Source organism: Dendrobates tinctorius, unplaced genomic scaffold (genome assembly GCF_039654945.1).
Source record: "Dendrobates tinctorius isolate UK_male_01 unplaced genomic scaffold, ASM3965494v1 ptg000646l, whole genome shotgun sequence".
Classification (NCBI taxonomy): domain Eukaryota; kingdom Metazoa; phylum Chordata; class Amphibia; order Anura; family Dendrobatidae; genus Dendrobates; species Dendrobates tinctorius.
Window position 1 is genome coordinate 26,166 of NW_027362297.1, and position 12,447 is coordinate 38,612.

Genomic DNA, 12,447 nt, shown 5'->3' on the forward strand with positions numbered 1-12,447 from the left:
TCTATATTATCGACAGCATTTGCTATGATGAATCATTAATAGGGGATTTATTATCAGACGCATTGTGAAAAACACTCTAAAATCTCATTGTGATAACTTAACCTAATGGTAGTTTTTCTTCACCAATTTCTTCTGTATCTAGCTTCCATATATTAATAGCGCCTTATGAACTGTAATTTCACCACTAACTGTCTGCACAGAACACAAGTGCACTAGTTAGATACAGATGGGTACCGGTAGGAAAGTACGATGGCTTGTTTATTTTGGTATTTTTTTTGCCTGGACAACCCCTTTAAAATGTGTGCTAGAAAAAAATACTTGACCAAATATTAAAATTGATAAGTAGAACTCTTACCATAGATTCTGCATTTAAAGTGATGAGATCATCATCATGATCCAGAAGCTTGCAGGAATACCCTATATTTACAGCTGTTTCCTGTTTATCTCCAGTCAAAACCCAGATTTGCAGTCCAGCCTTGCGCAGCCTTGTAATAGTTTCTGGAACGCCCTCCTGTAAGCGGTCTTCTATGCCTGTAGCACCTGATTGAAATAACATTGTCTGGTTTAGAAGACCCATTAAATTCACATCTTTTAGATTATAGACTAAGTCAGGTAGGCGGCTTCAAAGGGAGCGCCAGGCTGGCGGTGGAAATAAATACAATGAGGATGGTCCGCTGCAGCTCCGGCCGGGTACCTCAAGAGGATCAGACAGGATAAAAGTAAAACAGACCGGTTATATGGAGCGCAAGTGACGCAATTCAGCTGGTATTAAAAGTCTTCATTTATTAGTTTCCACAACGCGTTTCAACGGAATGGCTCAGTCTTCCTCAAGTGGCAGTTATACATAGAGTGGGATGGTTAAGGTATATAAAGGTGAAGCAGCAAATGAAAATTAAGAAGCAATTAATCAGAACGCCCACATGAATAAAAATGCAAATTAAGACTGCACTAAAAAATAAAAAAACGGATGCAATATAAAACACATAGACTAAAACCAATCTAAAAGCGAATAAAAAACAAATAAAAGCAATGTACATGAAAAATTATCACAACGTACATATATTATGTGACTCTCTCAATGGTGAGGTTTAACCCCTCAGGGGCCAGTGTGCCCAGTTTAAAACTCCAGAAACTCTCCCTTCGTATTAGACTATAGCACCGGTCAGGAAAATCACGTGGAATCTGGTCAATGACAATAAGTTTTAATGAATTCCAATTCTTTTCGTGCACTAGAGAAAAATGTTTAGAAAGACTATGTAACATGAACCCATTTCGAATATTTTGACGGTGCTTATTGAGCCTTGCATGCATCGTCTGTATCGTCCGACCGATGTTTTGCAAACCACAACCACACTCAAATAACATAGCAAGATTGGCAATTTACATGACAGTTGATTTTAAAAGGCAGATCTCACCAGCGACATCGCTGGTGACGGTGGTCGCTACTTACCTGTCAGACGAGGCGATCCTGCGTCCTCCCGCCCAGCTCCACGCTAGTCTCTCCACAGGAAGCTGACGATGAGAAACGGTCCAGCCTGTTCTCGCGCGATCAGCGATAACCAGCGGGGGAGCGGTCGTAGGTAAGTATCACACACAGCGATATCGCTAGCAATATCGCTATAACGTCACAAGTTATAGCGATATCGCTTAGTGTGACAGGCCCTTAAGAGTTCGATTTTTCCGAAAAATCGTTCTGGGTTGTGCGGGTATGTGTGCTGATAGTATAGAGTCCCCTTTCAGAATAAACCAATATTTTTTAAGTAGGTTACGTATGGTGACATGGGATTGATTAAAAGTAGTGATAAAACTCCAGTTCCCTAGATCGGAGGATTTATCAGGCATATTCTCCTTAAACTTTATTTTCTCAATGCATTTCTTTTGTGTGAATGCTCTAGCCCTAGTGAAGGCATCACAAACCAACTTCTTTGGGTAGCCTTTGCTCCTAAAACGATTTTTTAGGATCTCGGCCTCTTTAAAAGAAAAAAAAAAAAATCAGTGTCCTCCATTCAGTTCTTTCTAATCCTCCAATATTGCCCATAAGGGATGTTTAAGATCCACTTAGGGAGGTGGCCACTGCTAAAGCTGAGATAACTGTTTACATCCACCTTCTTGAAGTGGGTGGAGGTTGAAAAACGACCAGATGGATCGACGTGCACCATTAGATGCAAAGATTGAATCATTGTATTGGATATATTGGCTGTGAATTTGAGTCCCCAGGAATTAGAATTCAGGGAATGGGCAAAATCAAGTGCTTCCCGTTCAGACCCAGTCCAGATAATGAAAAGGTCATCAAAAGGTCATCAATGAAACGACGGTACATAGCATCTTTTAGATTAGACTCAGCAACAAATGGTAATTCACAAGTGGCAGAATTTCAGTTACAGAAATTTCTGAGACTGAAAATCAGAACCATTATCTCAATGGAGCTGTTGTAGTTGCAACCACAGATTTCTGCAGGTCCTATTCAGATACATGGAACAGACAAATTGCTGGGGTGTGTAAATATACTAAAGGTAGCCTCACATATTGCATTTTTCTTTTGTGGTACAATTTATATGAAACAATCCCATTCCGATGTATGGAACAGATTTCTAGTGTCAGAAATGTCTGCAACAAAATCTGCAGCGTGGGAATTCACCCTTCTATTTCCTGCAATTAGCATCTAGTTGTCCCCATATTGCTAATTAGCAATATGACTGGATAACTAATTAGATAATGGTCTACGTTTATTTGCTAAAATGAACAGTTCTGAAAGATAGAAATCTGTTTCTTAATTGAGGACAGATTGAAGACAAGAGTGAAATTTCTATTCTGAATCTTGGAAAAATCACTTGCATCATTGAAGATACAAAGCAGCGTTTATTTCTGTAAGAAAAGGGCATCAAAACCAGTGATCTGATAAATTGTCCTCTGTATGGTTAGCTTTAGGGCTCATACCCATCACCGTTAAAAAAAAAAAAAAAAAAAAGATTTGATATTGATCGAGAAAAGTCTGACAAGTGTTATGCGATTTTCATGAGAGTGCAGTGCGATTTTCGTTTTTTGACACAAATGGTTAGACTTTTCAAATTTATAATTATCCGGAAGGTGCCGTCCGGGTTGGTCACCAGAAAAAGAGGGGAATAGAAGCCTCTGCCCCTCTCCTGCAGGGAAACCTCATGGAGGACTCCTTTCTTTACTAAGCTTAGGACCTCGTTTTCGAGCACTTTTATTCTCGTATAGAGGATCTTAGTGGAGTTACCACGTATTTTTTGAGGTGGGAGAGAGAGAGAAAGTCTATCCTTAGGCCCGAGGTGATCAGAATTAATAACCAAGGGCTGTCCAAGATTTCCATCCACAAACTGTCAGTTAGAAGGTTTCTTGTCTCGGGATAAGTTACCGAAGAGGACCTCTATCTCCTCTTCTCTCATCCCACTCCCTCGGTGACCTCCTCTGAAAGAACTTTGTTATGAAATGACCTTTTAAAAGCTATAGGCCCCAGGTTTGGGCATCCCTTCATTTTATCCCCTGCCTTTGGAGAATGTGATCCAACGTCTCCCTGAATAGGAACTTCGTTTCACAGGGGATCAAGCATAGCTTCATTTAAGCTAGTAAATCCCCTGGCCAACATTTGAGCCACAACTTTCTTCGGGCTGCGTTTTGACAGGGCTGCCGCTTTGGATGATAATCTTACTGAGTCGGCTGACAAGTCCGCCGAGAAGGCCGCCTGCTCCCCTTATTCTTGGAATAGATTCCTGAATCGTTTCCCCTGGGTGCACCTTCCCTCAACTATTTATCTAGTTGATCCACCCATACCATAAGGCTCTGGAGGTACATGTTGCCGCTATAGCTGGCCTATTGCTTCCCAAACACCCTTGAGGAAGGTATCGGCCTTTTTATCTAAGGGGTGATTCAGAGTAGCCCTGTTCTCAAAGGGGAGTGCAAACTTTTTTTTTGAGGCCTTGGCGACAGCTACTTCGGATTTTGATGCCTTGTCCCAAGATGTGGACGCCCCTTCGTCAAAGGGATATTTCCTCTTAAGGGAAGAGACTGCCTATCCGGCTTTCCCCCCCCCTTTTTTTTTCCCCCTGTACATTCTCGCTTAGCAGGAACACCCTGCGTTTCTTTTGGCCCAGTCCCCCAACATTATGTCCTGGACTGGCCTATCAGGGCGAGGATCTGCCACCCCCATGGTAGATCTTACTGCCTTTACCAGCGTGTCTACCTCCTCTAGGGGAAAACAATGACGGCCTCCTGTTTGCTTGTCTGAGGATGATGAGCCGGTGTCCGAGGTATATGAGGTAATCTCCTCTGACGTCGAGACATGTGACTGGGAACCCGCTATGGCGTTCCTCCCTTTAACTCCCCCCCCCCCCCCCATGTCAGGGATGAAACCACCATGGTTACTTACCGGTAGCCGGTTTTTGCTGAACCCATGACAGCACACCCGAGAGAGGGATCCACCCCACCAGGACAGGAACCTACTGAGATATAAGGGGCGGCACTTCTCCCCCGCTTCAGTTGGGTTACAGAGCATTGAGAGGACTTCCCAGTTAGTTACATGTTAATCCAGCACCACATCACATAAATGCACCCTACTAATTGTGCACACCCATACGGTGAAAAGGGGGGGACTATACGGGTGCTGTCATGGATTCCGGAAAAACTGGCTACCGGTAACCATGGTGGTTTTCCCTTCACCCATGACAGCACACCTGAGAGACTTTTGGAGACTTCGAAACACCTTAGGGAGGGACCACCGCTTGTAGCACCCTTCTACCAAAGGTTAAGTCAGCAGAGGAGGATAGATTTAATCTATAGTGCTTAAAGTAGGTGGAAGGTGAGGCCCAGGTAGCGGCCTTACAAATCTGTTCAACTGATACCTCTGCCTTTTCAGCCCAGTTGGTCGCCACGGCTCTGGTGGAATGAGCCTTGATGCCGTCAGGAATCGGGATATCACTAGCTGAGTAGGCTACACTAATGGCCTCCCTAATCCATCTAGCAATAGTCCCTTTTGAAACCCCATAGCCTTTCCTGGCACCCTGAAAAGCTACAAATAGGGATTGGGGCTTCCTCCAATGGCTGGTGACAGATATGTATTCTAGCAGGGCTCTCTTAATGTCCAAACTATGGAACTTTTCTTCCCTTGGATTCTTTGGATTATCACAGAAGGATGGGAGGACAATCTCCTGACCCCGATGGAAATCTGATGCTACCTTAGGCAGATAAGCGGGGTCTGTCCTTAGCACCACCCTGTCCTGAAAAACTTGTGTATAGGATGGATTTACTGAGAGAGCCTGCAGGTCGCTTATTCTACGGGCTGATGTAAGGGCCACTAAAATGATTGTTTTTATGGTCAGAAACTTTACGGGGAGCTAATGTAATGGCTCATATGGTTCTTTTGTAAGGGCCTCTAGTACTAGGTTTAAATCCCAGGGAGCTATCTTGGGTATTGGAATAGGCTTAGCCCTATGACATGATTTGATGAACCTGGCTATCCATCTATTTACTGCCAAGCTGCAGTTATAGAGCGCCCCTAGTGCAGATACCTGAACCTTAAGTGTATTTACCGCTAACCCCAGCTGTAATCCTGCTTGTAAAAACTCCAAGATGGCACTAATCGGGGGTTCTTGTTCTAATGGCTTACCTAGGAACTGTAGGAATTTATTCCATGTTCTGCCGTAGATATTAGTCGTTACCGTTTCCTACTTTTAAGCAGGGTGGCCACCAACCCCGGAGAGAAACCTTTACCCCTTAAAGGCGACCTTTCAAACTCCACGCCGTCATATGGAATCCCTTGACCTGTGCGTGGAGTATCGGGCCCTGGGCTAGAAGGTCCGGGATTTCTGGCAGAACCCATGGATCGGAGAGGGACATCCTCCGCAGTAGAGCAAACCAGGGGCTTTTTGGCCAAAATGGGGCTATTAGAATTACTCTGGCTTGATCGCTCCTGATCTTCTTGACCACTGTTGGGATCAGAGCGACTGGGGGGAACGCATAGGCCAGCTTGAAGTTCCACTGAATATGCTGAGAGTCCACTGCCCATGGATCTTGGGTTTAGGGAGCAAAACCTTTGTGTTTGCCTGTTGTGTTTGTTGGCAAAGAGGTCTAGCACTGGTTCCCCCAAAAGCTGCGTTATTTTTTGGAAAATGGACCGATTTAGGACCCATTCTCCCTGCCTCAGAGTATTGCGGCTTAGGAAATCGGCCTCTATGTTTTCCGCCCCTTTTATGTGTAAGGCTGTTAAGGAGAGTAAGTGTTGCTCCGCCTTGCCCAGGATGTCGTCTGCTGCTTTCATGAGGGAGTATGATCTTGTTCCCCCTTGGTGATTGATGTATGCCACCGTCACTTTGTTGTCTGACATGATGCGAATATTGCGATCCCTGAGTAGGGGAAAAACCACCATGGTTACTTATCGGTAGCCGGTTTTTCCGGAACCCATGACAGCACCACATGAGAGGGATCCGCCCTGCCAGGACAGAAACCTACTGAGACATAAGGGGCGGCACCTCCCCCCGCTTCAGTTGGGTTACAGAGCATTGAGAGGACTTCCCGGTTAGTTACATGTTTAATCCAACACCACATCACTCAAAAACACCCTACTAATTGTGCACAACCATACGGTGAAAAGGGGCGGGGAATATACGGGTGCTGTCATGGGTTCCGGAAAAACCGGCTACCGGTAGGTAACCATGGTGGTTTTCCCTTCACCCATGACAGCACCACATGAGAGATTTTTGGAGACTTCGAAACACCTTAGGGAGGGACCACCGCTTGCAGCACCCTTCTACCAAAGGTTAAGTCAGCAGAGGAGGATAGATTTAATCTATAGTGCTTAAAGAAGGTTGACGGTGAGCCCCAGGTAGCGGCCTTACAAATCTGTTCAATTGATACCTCTGCTTTTTCAGCCCAGGAGGTCGCCACGGCTCTGGTGGAATGAGCCTTGATGCCGTCAGGAATCGGGATACCACTAGCTGAATAGGCTACACTAATGGCCTCCCTAATCCATCTAGCAATAGTCCCTTTTGAAATCCCATAGCCTTACCTGGCACCTTGAAAAGCTACAAATAGGGACTGGGACCTCCTCCACTGACTAGTGACAGACATGTATTCTAATAGAGCTCTCTTAACATCCAAACTATGGAATTTTTCCTCCCCCAGATTTTTTGGATTCTCGCAGAACGATGGGAGGACAATCTCCTGACCCAGATGGAAATCTGCTGCTACCTTAGGCAGATAAGCGGGGTCTGTTCTTAACACTACCCTATCCTGAAAGACTTGCGCATAAGGTGGATTCACTGAGAGAGCCTGTAAGTCGCTTATTCTGCGGGCTGACATAAGGGCCACTAAAATGATCGTTTTTAGGGTCAGAAACTTCAGGGGTAGCTGGTGTAAGGGCTTCTAGCACTAGGTTTAAATTCCAGGGCGCTATTCTGGGTATTGGGATAGGCCTAGCTCTATGGCAGGATTTAATGAATCTGGCTACCCATCTATTTGATGCCAATCTGCAGTTGTAGAGTGCCCCTAGTGCAGACACCTGAACTTTAAGTGTATTCACCGCTAATTCCATCTGCAACCCCGATTGCAAGAACTCCAGGATGGCACTAATCGGGGGTTCGTTCCCTAACGGTTTACCTAGGAACTGTAGGAACTTATTCCATGTCCTGCCGTAGATGTTAGTAGTCACTGGTTTCCTGCTCTTTAGCAGAGTGGCCACCACCCCGGGGGAGAACCCTCTATCCATTAAAAGTGACCTTTCAAATTCCACGCCGTCCGATGGAATCCTTTGACCTGAGCGTGGAATATTGGGCCTTGAACTAGTAGGTCCGAGATTTCTGGCAGAACCCATGGATCGGAGAGGGACATCATTCGTAGCAGAGCAAACCAGGGCCTTTTTGGCCAAAATGGGGCTATTAGAATCACCCTGGCTTGATCGTTTCTGATCTTTCTGACAACTGTTTGGATCAGGGCCACTGGGGGGGGAACGCATAAGCCAGCTTGAAGTTCAACTGGATGTGCAATGAGTCCACTGCCCATGGCTTCTCCCTCGGGTTTAGAGAGCAGAACCTTTCTGTTTGCCTGTTGTGCTTGTTGGCAAAGAGGTCTATCACTGGATTCCCCCAAAGCTGCGTTATTTTTTGAAAAATGGACCGATTTAGCGTCCATTCTCCTTGCCTCAGGGTATTGCGACTCAAAAAATCTGCCTCTATGTTTTCTGCCCCTTTTATGTGTAAGGCTGTCAAGGAGTGTAGGTGTTCCTCTGCTCTGCCCAGAATGTCGTTTGCCGCTTTCATTAGGGAGTGTGATCTTGTCCCTCCTTGGTGGTTGATGTATGCCACTGCTACTCTGTTGTCTGACGTGATGCGTACATTGCGACCCTGGAGTAGCGGAATGAAGTGACTTAGGGCCTTGTTTACTGCCCACAGTTCTCTCAGGTTGGACGATGCCTCCCTTTCTTGAGGTGTCCAGGAACCCTGACCTATGAGGCCCCTTAGGTGTGCCCCCCACCCCGAGGAGCTTGCATCTGTTAATATTATATCCGTCGTCTGTCTGTCCCACGGTATTCCCGAGGTCAGATTTGTACCGTCCAGCCACCAGTTGAGAGAACTCTGGTTTTTACGGAAAGCTCCAGACTTCCTTCTAAACGCCCTCTTAGCGACTTTTGTGCTGATATCATCTCCCCCTGGAGTTGCCGGGTGTGAAACTGAGCCCACCTGACCGCCGGAATACAGGATGTTAGGGTACCTAGTAGGGACATTGCCCTTCTCAATGTCATAAATGGTTGGTTTCGGGCTGCCAAGGCCAGATTTTGCACCTTCTCTATTTTGGACTCTGGGAGCAGACACTCTTGCCTTTCTGAATCTAGTATAAATTCCAGGAAGGTCTGTTTTTTTAGGGGTTGCAATTTGGATTTTTTGAAATTGACTATCCACCCTAATTCTTGCAAGGTGTTGATCACCCGACTCAACTGCGCCGTACAGTGGTCCTCTGAGCTGCCCACTATAAGAAAATCGTCCAGGTATGATATTATAACCGTATCGTGAATCCGGAGAAAGGCTGTCACTTCCGCTATGACCTTGGTGAAAACTCTCGGGGCTATGGATATGCCAAACGGAAGAGCTCTGAACTGAAAATGCCTCAGTATGCCTTGAATATAAAGCGCTACCCTCAAGTATTTTTGGTAATCTGGATGGATAAGGATGTGATAATATGCATCCTTCAAGTCAACTACGGCCATGAAGCAATCTTGATGTAGCAGCTTCACCGCCGTAGCCACTGATTCCATCTTGAAGGTCTGGTTTCTTACCCATCGATTGAGCCGTCTGAGATTTATAATCGTCCTGAATCCTGAATGATTGATCAGGTTTTTTTAATCAGGAAAAGGGGTGAATAGAACCCCCCTCCTTCCTGTGTGTGTGGGACCTCGTAAAGTACCCGCTTGTCTATCAGGCTCAGGATCTCTGCTTCTAAGGCCAACTGCTCTTCGGTCACCTTCCTGATGGGTGTGATGACGACCACAGGTTTTGGCTGGTGAATAAAGGGGATTCTCAGGCCTTCTCTTAGGATGCTCAGGATCCAGGTATTGGAGGAGATCTTTTCCCAGGCCTGGAAAAAGAGCGCCAATCCCCCCCCCCCCCCCCCACTGGAATGCTGGCGTCATTGTGGCGATTTCTTTGAGGCGGAGGTACCTCCACCAAACATAAATCCCGACTCTTTGTTCCTTTTATCCTCCCATCTTCTCCGGTCAGCGGGAGGACACCCCCTATTGAATCTTCCCCTCCGAAAGGGCTGTCTTCTCTGATCTATCGGGAATCTGGGGAAGCCTTTTTTCTTATCGCTTGCTTTCTCTAGAATATCGTCAAAATTATTTCCGAATAAGAACCGACCATCGCAGGGGAGAGAGCACAATTTAGCTTTGGACTGTAGGTCACCCGGGCAGCCCTTCAGCCATAAGGCGCGTCTAGCAGCATTTGAAAATCCTGCTGCCCTAGCTGTCAGCCGTATAGAGTCCGTCGAGGTATCTGCCAAAAAGGCTGCTGCCCCGTGCAAGAGATACATATCTGCTAAAATTTTCTCTCTTGGGACCTTTGATGCCAGCTTCTCTTCTAACTGTTGCAGCCAGATCATGAGGGAGCGTGCCGTGCAGGTGCCTGCTATCGCCGGCTTTAGTCCTCCTGCTGTCGCTTCCCACGCGTGCCTCAAATATGAGTCGGTCGTCTTGTCCAGCGGGTCTCTAAGAACCCCTGCGTCTTCCAAGGGCAGGGCCGACCTTTTTAGAAGACCTGGATACTGCTGCATCTATTTTTGGGACTTTGTCCCATATTTCCACATCCTTGTGCTCAAAGGGATATCGTCTCTTAGAGGTGGACGGAAGAGCCCCAGATTTTTCGGGTTTCCTCCACTCTCTTTCAATAAGCGCCTGGATTTTCTCGTTCACTGGAAAGGTCCGCTTTTTTCTCTCCTGAAGCCCCCCAAACATGACGTCCTCTAGGGTTTTAGCCGCCCTTTCTTCCTGTAGGCCCATTGTGGTTCTAATGGCCTTTAGGAGGGCATCTGTGTCTTCTACAGGGAAACATGGCTTACCCCCCCGTGTCACTGTCTGAGGAGGATGATTGTTCCGACTGAGATGAGACTGATGCGGAATCTGAGGGGGAACTAGGGGGATTCTTCCTACTTTTCTTCCCTTTTTTCAATAGGGACTTAATTGAACCCTCCATTTCTGACCTGAGGGCAGATATCAGATTGGCTGCAAAACTAGGCGCTTCCTCCGCCATAGTCCGCTGAATGCAAGAGGCACAGAGATCTTTCTGCCAGTCTCTTGCTATGGGAGATTTAAATATATCGCAGTCCCTATTGTTCTTCTTGCTTCCTGCTTTTCTGGGCCTTTCCTACAGGGTAGACATACAACAGAAAAACCTCTATTAACATAAATGCTAACATTCACAAAGATCACTCACCACCCGTAATCAGGGGTACCGGACTCGGAGGCTGCATCGGAGCACGTGACCTGTGCTCTTTGGACCTTGAGGAGTCCCCCGACCTGCGGCTGGGGCGACTGCTGCTTGACTGGCTTCTATGTTTTCTGCCAGAGGGCTGTGAGGGAGGCAGGGACACTGAACGCTCCTGCTCTGACTCCATCTTGCACCGCTCGTTCTGCCTCTGGCTCTTCTTTTTAAATGACGCGCCTCCGTCCTGGTGAGCGACTCCCCCCCCCTCCCCTGCGACCGCTTCAGAAAGATGGCCGGCGTCGCACCCGGCGCCATTGTACCGTCGCCTTCTGCTGACGTCAGCCGGCGCACCCAGCATCCATAGCGCCGCTGACATCAGCGGCCGGAAGAAGCCAGCGTCTCTCCCCTGCCATGGGGATCGAGATGCGGCGTGCGCGAGGGGAGGGCGGCGCGGTGGGGGCTCCCCGGAGCCACCGGGATCCCATCCTGTGCCCACATGAACCCGGAGCCCAGAGGAACCCCGGGGACTGTGCTTCCAGGACCCGACGGCCGGTGCTACAGGTAAGCTACCTGTTCTTCCCGCGCCGGGACTGGGCTCTTTTTTTTTTTTTTTTTTTTTTCTTCTTTCTTCGCCATGACAAGCACCGCCACAGTGGGATTCCTTCCAGGACAGGAAACCAACTGAAGCGGGGGAGAGGTGCCGCCCCTTATGTCTCAGTAGGTTTCTGTCCTGGCAGGGCGGATCCCTCTCTCATGTGGTGCTGTCATGGGTGAAGGGAAAAAGTGGGTTTGGGCTTTGTTCACCGCCCACAATTCTCTGAGATTGGAGGATGCCCTCCTTTCTTGAGGTGTCCAGGACCCCTGGCCTACGTGACCCCTTAAGTGCGCCCCCCCACCCCAGGGAGCTTGCGTCTGTTAGAATCACGTCTGTCGCCTGTTTGTCCCAAGGTATTCCCGCGGCCAAATTTGTACTGTCTAGCCACCAGTTGAGAGAGTCTCTGGTCTCTAATGAAAGCTCCAGGCCTCCTTCTAAACGCCCTCTTAGCGATCTTTGTGCTGCTAGTATCTCCCACGGGAGTTGACGGGTGTGAAATTGAGCCCACCTGACCAACGAAATACAGGACGTCAGGGTGCCTAGCAGGGACATCGCTTTCCTCAACGTCATCTGAGGTTGATTTCGGGCAGACCAAGCGATGTTCCGTACCTTCTCTATTTTGGCCCCCGGAAGCAGACACACTTGCTGTTCTGAGTCCAGGATAAATCCCAGGAAAGTCTGTTGCTTTAGGTGTTATAGTTTTGACTTTTTGAAATTTATTATCCACCCCAATTCTTGTAAGGTGTTGGTCACCTGGCTTAACTGCGCAATACATTGGTTCTCGGAGTTGCCCACTATGAGGAAATCGTCCAGATAGGGTATTATGACTGTATCGCGAATCCGAAGGAAAGCTGTTACCTCCGCTATGACCTTGGTGAAAACTCTCGGGGCTATGGATATACCAATGGAAGAGCTGTAAATTGG

The 12,447-nt window shown here is 47.4% G+C and overlaps 1 protein-coding gene across 1 annotated transcript in view; it reads right to left on the reverse strand.

Moving 5' to 3' along the window:
• Positions 1–12,447, reverse strand: part of ATP10A (ATPase phospholipid transporting 10A (putative)) — an 88,346-nt gene that overhangs the window by 15,153 nt on the left and 60,746 nt on the right. Inside the window, exon 11 of the mRNA XM_073565306.1 lies at positions 356–540. Coding sequence (XP_073421407.1) covers positions 356–540 — 185 coding nt within the window. The remainder of the gene's footprint in view (positions 1–355; positions 541–12,447) is intronic.